At 43.4% G+C, this 14,057-nt stretch overlaps 2 protein-coding genes across 7 annotated transcripts; both read right to left on the reverse strand.

The window, feature by feature from the left end:
- Positions 1 to 780: 780 nt before the first annotated feature.
- Positions 781 to 11,521, reverse strand: LOC108088509 (kinesin-like protein Klp98A). Of its 4 annotated transcripts, none has more exons than XM_017186343.2 (12): positions 10,769 to 11,521; positions 7,822 to 8,045; positions 5,208 to 5,521; positions 4,979 to 5,148; positions 4,208 to 4,643; positions 3,415 to 4,146; positions 3,179 to 3,352; positions 2,890 to 3,012; positions 2,674 to 2,787; positions 1,569 to 2,613; positions 1,204 to 1,379; positions 781 to 1,139 (listed from the first exon to the last, which is right to left on the reverse strand). In XM_017186343.2, exons 1-12 carry the CDS (start codon positions 10,813 to 10,815, stop codon positions 897 to 899), a joined length of 3,798 nt encoding a protein of 1,265 aa, XP_017041832.1. In that variant the 5' UTR covers positions 10,816 to 11,521; the 3' UTR covers positions 781 to 896. The 4 variants fall into 4 exon arrangements, with proteins under 4 accessions (XP_017041832.1, XP_017041831.1, XP_017041834.1 ...); XM_017186342.2 differs by having other exon boundaries at positions 1,204 to 1,397; XM_017186345.2 differs by lacking the exon at positions 2,890 to 3,012.
- Positions 11,522 to 11,746: 225 nt separating this feature from the next.
- Positions 11,747 to 13,474, reverse strand: LOC108088373 (solute carrier family 25 member 45). Of its 3 annotated transcripts, XM_017186118.2 has the most exons (5): positions 13,329 to 13,474; positions 12,950 to 13,062; positions 12,582 to 12,822; positions 12,404 to 12,518; positions 11,747 to 12,314 (listed from the first exon to the last, which is right to left on the reverse strand). In XM_017186118.2, the coding sequence occupies exons 1-5, from the start codon at positions 13,372 to 13,374 to the stop codon at positions 11,918 to 11,920; spliced, it is 912 nt and encodes a 303-aa protein (XP_017041607.1). In that variant the 5' UTR covers positions 13,375 to 13,474; the 3' UTR covers positions 11,747 to 11,917. The 3 variants fall into 3 exon arrangements, with proteins under 3 accessions (XP_017041607.1, XP_017041609.1, XP_017041608.1); XM_017186120.1 differs by lacking the exon at positions 13,329 to 13,474 and having other exon boundaries at positions 12,582 to 12,805; positions 12,950 to 13,063; XM_017186119.1 differs by lacking the exon at positions 13,329 to 13,474 and having other exon boundaries at positions 12,582 to 12,835; positions 12,950 to 13,060.
- Positions 13,475 to 14,057: the final 583 nt, after the last annotated feature.

The raw sequence follows: 14,057 nt of genomic DNA on the forward strand, positions 1-14,057 counted from the left end.
AGTCCCTGGGGGACTTACATTTGAGTGGGCGGAGCCATAAGGTTTCACTAAATCTAGGCTATTATTGTTTCACTTATTGCCATCGATCCGAGGATCGACCAATTTCACCCTTCATAAACGCTACGAGTAAACTTAGTCTATGCTTTTTACATTGAACATTTCATGTTGTTTCATTTTCGGAAATTGTACTCATAATTAGTTTACTATAATTGCGACGCATCGACTTAAACCTACATCTTATTGGCTAATGAACCTAATACCTACTGCTAAACATCTGCCCACCTAGGCCCATCAGTGTTTGATTTGTACAATTAGCTTAAGCCTAAGAGATTGTAAACTGCGGAGTTGTCGGTTGGATTACTCGCTCGTGAAATGTTCAGTTACGTTCATTTGTTGGATTCTGCTCTATAACTTCAGTTAGTAATCACAGACTAAATAACTGGAATAACTTTTGGAAGTCGTACACCTATGCGTATATTTAACTAGTAAAGAGAAATAATTAACTAATTAAAACTGGCCGCAAACAGCAACAAACCGTCTAAACAAACCTGCAACCTGATCCTAATATGTAGAATACCTACTTGAACTGGGTTACAGTACAAATAAGTGGATTGCAACGTCGCCACTGGCAGTTACATTTACAGTGATTTCAATATAAAGCTCCGATTCAGTTGATAACAATGGGTATAAAAACGTCGCATATATGCTCGGGAGTGAGAAAGGACACTGGTGGTCATCTTACATGGCTAAGGGGCTTACAGCTAATTAATCTGCACAGTAGTTCGCGCTAGCTAATCAAAACAGGTCCATGTTGTCGTTCATGTAGCTTAACAGGTAGTACAAGTAAATAAAAAGACACACTGTAGGCAGGAGATAATTCAGCAGTAGGTTAACTATTATCCCGTCCCGTGCTTGCCGTTCTCGAACAGGCCCTTCTTGAAAAAAGACGACAGCTGGACGAGGGAGGCACGCGTGAGGCCCGGTCCCCCGGGACCCTCGTAGATGGGACACTGTGGAATCTTGGAGCACACGACGAACAGGCGACGCAAATACAGTTCCAGCAGACGGCGACGATGCTTGGCCACCGGTTCGCTGTTCGAGGCGAAGAGCTCTCGTCGCGGAAAGGGAAGTGCAGAGATCTGGGAGTTAAGTAAATTAATTAGCTCATCAACTGAGAAACTTGTTCTTCACCAGGGAACTCACCTTGGCTCCGTAGCAGTGCTTCATGCACAGGTGCAGCTCCCTGAAGCGGCTGTATCGCCGCAGAATGTTCAGCTTGCCATCGGGGAGAGCGATGCGTACCTCGTATTCGTAGTGCGTTTGCTTGCCGGCGCCCCGCATCACAAAACTCGGGATGGTAATGAAGTGCTCGCCCTCGGCTGAAGAAAGTTGGGAAACTAGTTACAAACAGGAAGGTGAATATACTGACGGAAAGGTAAATACTCTTGCCTTTTGAACTATTTAATTAAAATTGTTAATTTACTCGAAAAAATACGCAACATTTCAAAGCAAATCTTGATTCTAAGCAAGAGTTTAAAATTCCCACTGTTTTCTTAATCAATACTTACGAAACTCTCGCATCGATGGGCAGGATCTTGTCATGCTTGGCGAATAGATCTGCGAAGTGGACTCCTCCATGCTGGTGGGACTCATCACACTGGAGCGCATGATGGAGCTGGCCAGTTCGTATTGTCGCTCCATTCCGGACCGCTCGTCGGCACAGCATAGAGCATGAGCTTCCAAATCCTGCACCGATTGCAGCATCTCCTGCTCCATTTGAATGTACCGTCGCTGCAGATCCTGCAGGTCGGCAATGTGCTCGTCCAACTGGGTTTTGTTCAAGTCTGTTTCGAGGTTCTTCATGATCAATGCCTTCTGTGCGGCAATCTTGCGTCGGAGCGAATGCAGCGGACAATAGGGTCGGGCTGAATCCGAATGCCGTCCCAGTTCGCAGGAGGAACAGGAACCGGTGTCCTCGTCGCTGGTTCGCACACCTTGCTTGTAGTTGTTAAGGTGTCCGTTCTGGGGGAGAGCCTGATTACGGCTGTCCAGGCAAACACCGCTATCGCTCATGATGGCCTGTGAACTGGGAGTGGCACTCGGCGCAGAGCCAGATCCACCGATGCCAGCGCTGCCACTTCCACTTCCACTGCTCGGACCAGCGGTGCAGGTCCTCGAGGTCTCCTCGCTGCTGCCCGAGAGGTCATCCTTGCGTGTGTCCTCCGCCTCGTCCTCCGCATCGCAGGAGCAATTGCTGAGCGGCGACTGCTGACCTTCCGTGATCGTCGGCGATGAGACGAGCGATAAGTTGGACTGGGCGGTGTGGAAGGTATCACAGGTTTCGTACGTGTCCGACTTGGACACATCGTCAGCCTCGTTTGTGCTGGTCGAGGTGGACATGGACTTGTTGCCCAACTGCAGCTTCATGCTCTGCTTCTTGGCGCGCATCGCCTGAGACTCGGCCTCGCTTTCGGCGCGTTCCAGACGCAGACGCTCCAGCTGGGCCTGGATCTCCAGCATGGTCTCATCGACCTTCGCTATTTTCGTAGTGCTGGCATTGAGTATTCTCTCCTTTTCGGCTATTTGCTCGTCCAGTTTGCGGATTTCCTCGTTCTACAAAATGTTAACAAGTAAATACTATGTTTGTGGAGCTATTTATTTTGTTGTACTTACATTTCTTCGCACAGTTTCCTTGATAAACTGCGCTGCAAACAAGTCCAGGGAATCCGATACCTGCAGTAGCAGTTCATCGTTCAGAGGAGTGCCCTCTTCGATCTTCATTCCCATCTGCGAATGTAAAAATACATTTGTTAAATATCGAATTTAGCTAACCCATATTATCATCTAATCTAAGATCTAAGCAAAGAATTTCTAAACAAACGAACAAACCTCGTCCAGTTTGCCACAATCTTGCAGTTCCTGCAATTCTTTCGCTACATACTCAGAGAAATCTCGTTTCTTAGAGTCGAGCTGCGTCTGAAACGCTGAAATTTGTCTACACACAATGTCGATCTAAAACGAAAATGGAACGAACAGAAAATCGTAAGGAACATAAAGCCAAAACAAGGAAAACAATAAAGATGAACAGGCAAAATAACAAGCACAATGATCCATCCATCAATTTGAGAAATAATTAATGGTGACATGCAATAAAACAGATCGGATCGGATGCACGCACCTGGACCTTCTCGTTGTTCTTCTCCCACAGCAGCATGTCCTTGCGAGCAATAAGCTCCTGCTCCCGACAATTTAACACCTGCAGCCCGTCCATTTCCTCCTGTTCCAAACGAATAAGCTCTTCGGTCAGCTTACGCACTTTGGTCTTGTATTGATCGTGCATCTGAACGCGCTCCTAAACATGCAAAATTACAATTATTACTTTTATAAATAAGGAAAATAGTTGTAATTACTAACCACATTGAGCTGCTTCAGTGCGTTTTCAATGGTATCGAGTATTTTCCTGTTTTCGTCTTGAATTTCGGGATCGTCTCGCGACATGGGACGCTGGGGATAATACTGCCGCTCTGGTCGTTTGTAAGGGGAAGCTCCATCCTCGTCCGAGTATATGCTGCAAGCCAGCAGATTCTCCTTCGACGAGGTAATCAGTGACAGCCGCGACATGTCCAGTTGAGAGCGACTCAAATCCTTTCTAAGCTTTGCTGCCTCGGCGGGATTGTTGAAGCGAAAGATGTTCGTTCTCCCCAGCAATATGATATCGCCCTGCGAGATCTGCTTGGGTTCGTCAATTAGGTGGGCGTTTACCCAGCATTGGGCCAACGGCCAGGGATGCAGCGTTACTACACCGCCCTTCAAAAAGATGCTGCAGTGCTGTGCTCTAATGCCATCGCCGGCCAACTCGATATCCTGTGCCACATCCGCATCCTCGCTGCCGATTCGCGTCTCGCCCTCCTTCAGACTGTACAGCGTCACTCCGGTGGTCACGTCGTTGTGGATGCCAATCAGATGCGGCATCTCTGAGTCAAGGACCACGCCCACGCCCGACTTGCGCAGACCAAGACTCTTTTGCTCCTGCAGAATGGACTGGGCCACCTTCCACTTCTCCGTCCATTCCTCGGTGAGTACTTTCTCCTGCGCCTCCTTCTTTTGGAGATCGGCCAATACCTTCAATGAGGGTTGCAGGGATTGCTGAAAGATAAGCCAGTTGTAATTTCTAAGTTCAGACAATATTATAATGACTACTGCTTACTATATCCCCAGATAGCATGGACTTAAGCTTGCTGATCTCCTCCCTGAGCTCGCGGATCAGCTTGACATTGGTATCCTCGTTTACAGTCGGCTTGTTGATGATGTTCTTGGCCCGATTTGCGTACCGCAGTGTGCTTAACGTCTCGCTGTAGTTGCAGTCGGCCGGAGAAAGGGCAGCAATCATAATGGTCTTGCTGTTGCCGCCCAAACTGTCCTTCAGCAGCCAGGTGAGGATGGAGTCGCGGTACGGGATGTAGAGCACCCGTTTGCTGGCCCCGTTTGGGGTGGTGGCCAGTGCGGAACTGCTGCTGTTGTGGCCGCCACCCGTCTGCTCCGCCAGAGCCGAGATCACGCTACCCAGAGTCACCAGCGATTTGTTGATGTGGGCGCCCTCTTTCAAGCGCTGACCTGTTGCCCCAGTTGCATTGGCACGCTCACTGAAAATAGCAATAGGGGAGCGAATATAAATTAAATAAATCACGCTTTTGCACTCGTAAAAACTTTTCACATATCAGAAAGTTTTCAATGACAAAATAAATGACAAATGTTAAGTAAATAAGAATATTTTGAATATTTAAAATTGATTATACAAAAACATCGATTGACTCATGAACATTTCTGAGTAAGGAAAGTGTATTCATAGATTTAAGTTTGATACTGGATTTTAAAGTACTACAAAATATCAAAGTCATTTTTCTCGAGTGTGCTTTTACTTTCTAGAGCGCGGCTTCACGCTCCGCTTACGTTGACGTTTACGTTTACGCTTACGCACCTGCCTGCCAAATCGACCAAATGGATCTTCGAGACTGTCTCGCTTGGCATGTCATTCATGAACACCGCCTGCACAAATGTGATCGTGAAGATGGCGTGACTGCGGCTGCTCGTGTCGTTCATATTGGTGCTGGCCGTGGTGCGTTGCGCATTTCCCCGGGCAATGCATTCCTGTAAATCACTTTAGAGATTAGTACAAATTCTCGGGGGTTCGAAATATCAGCAATTACCTGAATCTCGTCGAAATCGGAGACGGCGTGCTGTGACAGGTTCTCCACATACGGACCCAAACTGCGATGCTCCCGTACCCTTAAGCCATGTCCTGTGCTCTGTGCCGCCAGCAGATCCTTGACCCTCTCGTTGTAGATCTCCAGATAGCTGGCATGCGTCCTGTAACCAGTTCCCGATTCCTGGCCCACACGCATGCGTGCGAATAGCTCCTCGCAGATGCGCGGTATCAGGCCAGGATTGTTCGGAGTGCCCATCATGGTAAACGTTTTGCCGGAGCCAGTCTGTCCATAGGCAAAGACACACGCGTTGTAGCCTAGAAAGAAAAAAAACAAAAGGTTTTTAATTAAATGTTTTGCCTACTAAAGGAAAAAATGATTTATAATTAATTTCTTTTGTTATAAGGAGTTCCCTTTAGGTGTTATAACATTTTTCATGTGAAAGGTTTAAGAACAAAAGCAATCCGGGGGAATGTTGGGCGGTTGCCACTCAACCACATCATGCTACTTATATGCAATAAATTGCCCAGTCACGAAGGGTATGCTGCAATTGCTGAACCGCCTAAAAGTGAGGCAAGCTTTCCGTGACTGAGTAATCAGAATGCACCATCACCGGTGACACATCATAATATTTAGGTAAATCAAAATTGTTCAAATCTGCCACCATGCATGGAATCGAATAAACAACTTATGCTCTTCAAGTAAATGTATGATTATTCTTTACAATCAAAAGCTGTTCTTCGGTAAATATTAATATTTTTAACTCATTGATATTTTATAGCAGCACTTAAACTGATATTATTTTTCAAGTGGCATTTACTGAACACTTGCGTCTAACCCTTCAGAGACGGCAAATCGATACGAAACTAAAAAAAAGTAATCGGCGAATATATTAAATAAATGTGATGACTAGCGCCAACAAATTGCGACATCATCTTTGGCGCCTGGCCAACAGCAATTAAAGCCATCGGATCCAGCGGCATTGGCTCAAGTTACACAAAGCGGAGATTGGAGGATGGGCGGCTTGAACGTTTCAGCAGCTCGTTGGACAATCTCGATCGGTTGACAGGTGTGAGATAAGATTTGCTTTAGCGTTCAACGTCATTCAAGACTACACAGGTGGTGCAACAACAATTACCGACAATGCTCAAAGCTTAGCGAAATTGGCCAGTCGCGTAGTAGTAGTACAGTGAGAGAAAACAATGCATAGCTTTCCATTAAGAAAAGATATCAACACCGCTTTTTCTAAAGATAAAAACTGTTAAATTCCAAATTCTTTTCTGTATTTTATGTAATAAAAGAATATATCTTGATCATAAGGCTAACAAAGTCAGCATATTCAAATCAAATTTTTTCTGTGCAGAAGCACATAAATCCAGAGTTCAAACTCAAAGGCTACGCCAGCCAGTTGGACGCCAGTGCACTCATTGTTTATGGCTCGTTGAAGTGTCGTGGTTTATCTGCATAGCGAATGCATGTTAGCTGTTTGTCATTCGCATTCGTACTCGCATTCCCGCTGCCACTTTGCCAATCTTGGCTTGTCGTAATTTGATATTGAAAGCGTGCCAAAGCAACGCCAAGCTCAAAAAAACAGCTGTTCCATTTCGCTTGGCATCTTGAGTTGTGGGCGAAAGTTTTGTTTGTCTTACTTTCTTGCTTAGCTTTTGCAACATAAAATCAAACTTAGAAAAATCAGGCAAAGCTCTTAATTATAATTGCAATGTAAACAAAAATTTGATTAAAATTATAGGTAAAGAAAGTACTTAAAAATGGATTTTTCAAGAGAAACACACAAAAAATCACTATGATTACAGGTAACAACGGATTACGTATTTGTAATTAAAAGTCTAGTAATTGCTTTATAAATGTTTTTATTGCCTTGTTATTGTTCAATTAAAGTAAGCCGGCAGTAAAATGGTTAAACAAATAGGAGCCATAACTTTTAATGCAAATATTAAACTAAGTTTGAGATAGTAAACTAATCATCTCTGGACTTTTCCCTGAACTCTAGAAAACTCGGGAAATAGGAAATTCGCATGATTATTGCTAACTGCACGTAGTTGCACACAAACTTAAATTCATTTATAATTAGTCGCCAGCAGAGCGTTTCAAGCTGAAGCAAGTCAGTGGGGTTTTTAGTGTACGTGCTGTTTTTATTTTTAGAGCCGCAATGTTGTTTACAAAGCAGAAAATTTGGGGAACGAGAGGGAAAACCCAATATCAAAGCCAATAAGCAGACGCACAGGGAAAATGTAAACAAACTGTGAGTGCAAGAAAACAGAATGAAAGAAACACCCTCGCGATGTGGGGCTAATGGAAAATGTACACAGCGAAAATAAATTATAATGTACAATTTCCATCAAAAAAATTATATTACTCATGTATAAAAAATAGAAATATTATTTTCTATATAAGCAGGCATCCCAAACTTTACTTATATGCTGAAATCAATCATTATTGTAAACAGTTCTCATCTTATATATTCTTCCCGTGCATTTCTCATGTGGGCGACGACCCCAAAACGAAAGCTTAAAGACCGCCACTTGCTCAATTAGCCGGGGGTTAATGCGTCACCATTGTGTAATCGCATGGTGTGACCCCTTGGACCTTGGCTCACCTTCGTAGGCGCAATCGACGACGTCGTTGCCGAGATCGCTGTACACCTGCTCCTGGGTGGCGAAGTGCGGATCCTCCGCATCGAATGACCAGTAGGAATAGTCGAAGGTGAAGTCATGATGATTGTCCCGTCCGGCATCGCGAATGGACTGTAGACGGGGCTTCAGAAGACGCGTCTTCTTGTTCTCCATCTCCATGATGAGCTGGGCGTCCATGTCGATCTCACTGCAAGGGGAAGAAGAAATGACATTTTTATTTATTACTCGTCCACGACAGTCGTCAGAGCTTGTCGGAAATAATAGAGCCACGACTGACAGACTTCCAGCACGCCTATTGTTAAAGTTTTATATAATCAGTATTATTTCCCTTTTCTCCCAAACACCTTGGGAGCCGCCCTGCAGGGCCTCTCGTGTCGGAATAAAAATAGACCGCAGAGCTAGCTCATAAATATTCGTATTAACGATTTTTGCATGACCCAAACAAATGGCGAAAAGTCAGGGGGCGTTTACACGGGGAAGCAAATGGAATTGGAAGAAAAATAGACGCCCCATGCAATCGAATTGACATGTTTGCCCTGTGATCAGACGACGTTCAGCCAGCTACAAATTATAAAAAAGAAAATCCGGTTTGGAGGGATATAATAAAACTGAAAGACTTGATTGCAACATCAAAAGGAAAAGCGGCGCAAATAAAAGAGACGGAAAAACTCGCGTCTGGGCATAGAACATTCGTTTAAAGATGGAACCGAACCGGTTGACTGGAGTCCATAGGGGCACCCACACGCGGAAACAGACTCCAACTGGAGAAAAAAACGCACACGAAGGCGCATCTAAACAAACGAAAGACCCCACATAGCACCCAATTCAGGGAAAAAGTGGCCACAGTATTGACTAAATCCATATAGACTCTATTATACGGGTCATTACTTCTAGGGAGAGATATACAGAAAAAGATCACATGATTGTTGTTTGAATTTTATTTACTAACTGCATATAAATAGACCTGCTTTGGGAGATTCGTGAGAATGTAGTGATCAATTAGCTTCTGATAGCTACTTCCGGTAATTTTCTTTCGGGATGCAGTAAATTTCGCGTTTAAGGTACAACATTAAATTGTTTTTTAGCTTAATAAAGGGTATCTGCACTGCACATAAAGGCCTCAATTTTTCTCAACTACTGCAGTGCCTTGTCCCATTTCGAGCGACAATTTTAGGTCATTCTCCTCTTTTCCATGGGCCGGCATGATTACGCCGCTCCACTTCGCCATGCGGCACTCAAGTCGGCTCAGTACTCATTGCGTTTGAGTGGCTTTAATTCGTTAATCTTTAGCCCGATGAGAGAGCAGACAGCCAGCTGGAGATTACGGAAAAAGAGCGGCTATGTTTGCTGAGCTATGCCTTATTTAACCAACTCCTCCCTCCAGCGGAAAATTCTTTTTAGCGTTGATTCATGCCTCAATTAAACATTTATGCGGAGCACCAACAAATTTCGCTGGTGTGACTCATGATATATGGAACTTGCTCGGCCAGTTTCGTGCCAAAATCAAAATTAATTTTGTTTGCTTTTTTGGGTGCAGTGCAAATAAACATACGTATAACGTAATTATAGTAGATTTCTGCTTTTGTTTTCGCATGGAGGCTACTTTGAGCAGTCAGTCTTGCATGTCCACTGAGGAGCTGTGGAAATATGTGCTAAAAATTTCCGTCCGGAGGCCAAACAAACCTGGCAAAATGTGTACAGTGAAAGCTCTAGCAGAAAACACTCCAAGTAATTTAAACAAAATTTGAATGATTGTTAGATTATTTAATTACCATTTTTGTAAAAATCATGGTGTACAAACATAATAGCCTTTAAACAATGATAACTAAATCTTAAATCATCCCTATACTTTGAAAATTATTAAAAAGACTGCAATCTTCAGATACTTGTATGTTAGATCGATACCCCTACCCCTTCTGTTATTCGTTTGCTGTATCGATCGTTCACTGTCTTTATAAGTAGCTGCTTTGCATAAGTTTGAACCAAAACGGTGATGTCACAACTCGGCAGGGAGTTAGCTCCATTTTTTGCTATTATAATTACAGCATTTGCCGCTGATGATGTTGTTTTATTTCATGCACAATTAACACACGGCAAGCCATAAACTTAGAGCCCAGATAGCTCGGTTGTATAGGTTCATGTGATTTTTATATCGAACCCCGAGATGAATGACATCATTACGGGGTTATATCTTTCTTTGTCTGGCTGTTCTGCCAACTTCTGTGTGCGTTTGTCTTTCTCTCGCCTGCTTTTGTTTCGATTCGGCTTTATGCGCAAGTAACTGTGCCAAAAGCAATGACCGCTTCTTGGCCAGAAAGCCAAGATAAAGACACAAAAACAGCAACAAAAATAGTTAACGATTGTAGACGAGGCTAGTGAAAAAAAGGGTTTAATGTGGTTTTAAGTAGGCCCATTCGGTTAGACCCTCTACTTAGTTATTTTTGGTTTTTATTTCGGGGTTTTTTCTGCTACAACAAATTTGTTAACCGAAATTGTGGAGTTTCTAGAGATTCATTTCTTTGAAGCTAGTCAAATGCGCAACAGATTTCCCAATGTTCATTGAGGGGCGTTACATATTTTATCCACCTTATCACGAGGTCTGGGCAAACATTCTTTCAGTCATAATTGAGGTCAAAATACTAGCAAAGCAGCTTCTATTTAAAGAGTACGAGTTGCTGTACGTTAAGCTACACTTTCCCTTATTCCTCAAAAGGAGTTTGAAGCTGATGTTGAAATCTGTGAAGAAATCAGGCATAAAACAAATAAAATAATGTCTTAAAATGCTGCAGATATAGATTCTTTGTGTATCTAACAGGTTACTGCCACCCACCTATGTAGATTTCCCAAAAAACGCCCTGTTATTTTGACCCCTTCTGTGGCTATAAATAGCTATGGAATATCTGGGCTTACCGGGAGTTAAAGGGCCGAACCCTCACGGCGACCTTGAGTGACGACATTTTGGTGGTGGTGGCTCTCCGGGATTCTTTTACTCCGTTATTTGTTTGGTGGTGGTGCGGATTGGGGGCGTTCTTAGCACGTACAGTAAGTCAAAAACAAGAGTGGACCCAAAAACTTGCAGCAGCAGGTTTGTTGTTGTTCTTGCCTGACCACTTGCCACGTAATTTGATTTTTTTGGGGGGATTTCAGGGGGTAAATGGGGGCGAAACAATACACTCTGTTGCGTTTTCCCGTTTTGTTTGTTTGTTTGCTCCTGTTTGCTCTGCTTTTCAGTTTGTTTTTCTCTTCGTCTTCTTGTATACCGTTATTTCTAGCGATTGCCACCTCCTGTCCGCATAACCAGCGAACTTTGCGAACTTTTCGCGCCGCAACAAACTGCACATACTACCACTAATAGAAATAATAATAAATGTGCGCAATTCGACATTAATTCACTTGCACAACAATGCTGGCATTTTTCTCCTTTTTGGGCTGCTCATCGCAACTCGCTGCGTTGCCTCGCTTTAAATTTGCACTTGGCCATATATGCAAATATTCACTTAGCACGGATCATTAAATTCACTTCGCTGTAGCTCAATGGAAAACACAAAAAACGAGGCTGTATGTACACTTTATTACTTCGATTTGGTTTTATCTTTTAACGAAACGAACGCGATGCGATGTTGTGTTGTTGTTCATCGTTCGACTCGGTGTGACCGCAGGTGGTGATTGCAAATATACCATGCCCGATAACACTGCCGTTGTCGTAGTTAAAGGTAAATAACTTTGATAGAAATTTAGCTCGGAATTAAACCTTTTCGTATTGTCATGCGTCGTGCAACACTGTTTTTTAAATTTTGAAATAGAAACTGTTACGTTTGCTTTTATTAAGATAATAACTAGTTTTAAATAAAATCATGAATTATGTGTAAGTAAGTAACAATAAGTTAGTAAGATATTAGAATTAGTTGTTATTTCCAATGTGCATCATTACATTTTAATATATCAAAAATCGTAAATGGTTCATAAAGTTTCAATCACATAAATTTGAAAAGGTTTTATATCAAGCGTGTGCATTATACAAACTAGTTAAAGCTCTTATTCACTGCCAGACTTTTTGGGTCATACATAAGTACCGTTCCACCGCTGACACCACTCCAAGGCATATTCGTATCCAAGAAAAGTGGCGGCGTTGAAGGGAATCGCCCGAGCCACCAGCATCCAACTTCCTCTGAAGATGCTCCGCCATCCGTAGGCTCTGTACTGAACCCTAACGCAGTGGAAGATTCCCCGGTACTTGTGGTTCTCGTCCGCCTGCATCAAGGTCTTCACTACATCGAACGGAATGACACACACCCACGAGATGATCCCGGCCCAGGCTCCAGCTAAGGTCGTCACCAGCAGATTCACACTCGATCCGTCCGACTGACTGCGTCTCCGGCGCACAAAATCCCGCCTGTCCAGGTAGTCAACGCCCTGGCGATAGGCCAGCATATAGATTCCATAGGGCAGGACGTCGCTGTAAAAAAAATGTAATGAATATTTTATATAAACTTTAAGTTAATTAATTAGTCTCAAAAACAGAAATTTGAAATTGGACAAACTCACCGGCACATCATGGGCAGCAGCCCGCGATAAAGTCCCGAGATCCCATCAGTCTTGAGTATCCTTTTGAAGGTGCCAAAGGCCGTCCTTCGCTGGCCGTAGAGGTAGTCACTATAATCTGTGCAATATCGGATTTAAATTTGATTTCAATTTTGAAGCAGGATAATCAGTTCAAACTCACAGGTTGCTGTTTGCAAACGGACTTTGATCAACTCCATGGGACAGGCGATGAAGGACTGCACGAATCCTGCCACCGATCCCGCCAAGAACATGTTGTGGTACTCGAGTTGCTCCCGCTGATAGTCACTGTGGCACACCTTCCTCAGCTGCCGCAGGTGGTTTCCATATATGCCAAAGAGCAGCGAATTGATGGCTCCCGTCGAGATGAACGGAAAGAACATGCCCCTGTAGAAGCCGTTGATCTTTAAAGCGATGCTAACCGATTTATGCTATTATATCCCACCCGATCCTCTAAAGGATTACGTCTAATCAGGGGATCCCCGTTTTTTCCCAAAACTCTGAGTAGACGTAATCCTTTATTTAACTTACCCCATTGTTGCGACTGTAGATCTGTTGAATGGCCGTTACGACGGAGGAGTTCGAGGCCTGCTGCCAAACTTTGATTGTGTCGAGTGGGTGGGCCACCACCACCCCACAGGCACCTTAATAAACAAAAAATGTAATATAGCATAAATTAATTAACATTTTATGTTGAACAGCCGATTGCCGCTTGCCAAGAATTCGATGGCGGCACGAAAATACGATTTGGGGATCAGGGGCGCTGCACGTGAACTTGACCATGGCGCCCGTTTTCCGCTGGGGCTGTTCCTCTCAACAAGTGGCCTATCATCTGGCTCTGCATTGCGTCATTCCCTGAGTATGACCAATATGGGATCTAGACGATCCCAAGCTGGAGCTTTCCACTCACCGCCAAAACATCCGGCCACAAAGTCGCAGTAGTTCTCCCACTTCATGGAGGATCACGGGAGAATATTCAGCGAGGGAAGAATTTTTCAAAAATTGATTTTTCTCGCGATTTCCCGACTGCACCCCACGACGCCAGCGAACTGAGTGCACCGCACAGCTTTTCAGCCTTTACTGCAAAGCTTTGGCTCTGTGCATTCGCTAGCTTTCTGGCCAACAGAAGCTGGCTGCTAAAATATACAACAAAACCTGTTTCTCTATTCGTTAAATACAGGTAAAAATCAGGTACAAAATTAGTCTGGATGGCACTTTCAAAAACCGAAATTAGCTCTATAAGATCTGGAGTGCAGAATATTAGAATAAACACGTTTGAACATGAGTCTCCCCTTAGAAAGTGCAGATTTGGGTCACCTTTATGTAAGCCATAGGAAACTTTAAATAATCTGACACTTTCACAGTATCAAGCACAATCTTTACTTCCGTTTCCCTTGATTTTTGACATTTTAGTACACATCTCGACCTTTTTAATAAAAACAACTTGTATATTTTATTTTGTATTTATTAATTTTTTATTGTTGATTGATCTCTTTGCTTCTTTTCTCTCCGTTTGCTCATACTCATTCATTCAGTTTGTGTGTTTTTCATGTTTTACTTGGTTTTTAATCATTTTTGGTTAATTCTGCTTGCAGCTAAATATTTGTTTTCGTCTGCGCCATGCAATTTATTTTTTTTT

Source organism: Drosophila ficusphila, unplaced genomic scaffold (assembly GCF_018152265.1).
Source record: "Drosophila ficusphila isolate 14025-0441.05 unplaced genomic scaffold, ASM1815226v1 contig_791, whole genome shotgun sequence".
NCBI classification, from domain to species: Eukaryota; Metazoa; Arthropoda; class Insecta; order Diptera; family Drosophilidae; genus Drosophila; species Drosophila ficusphila.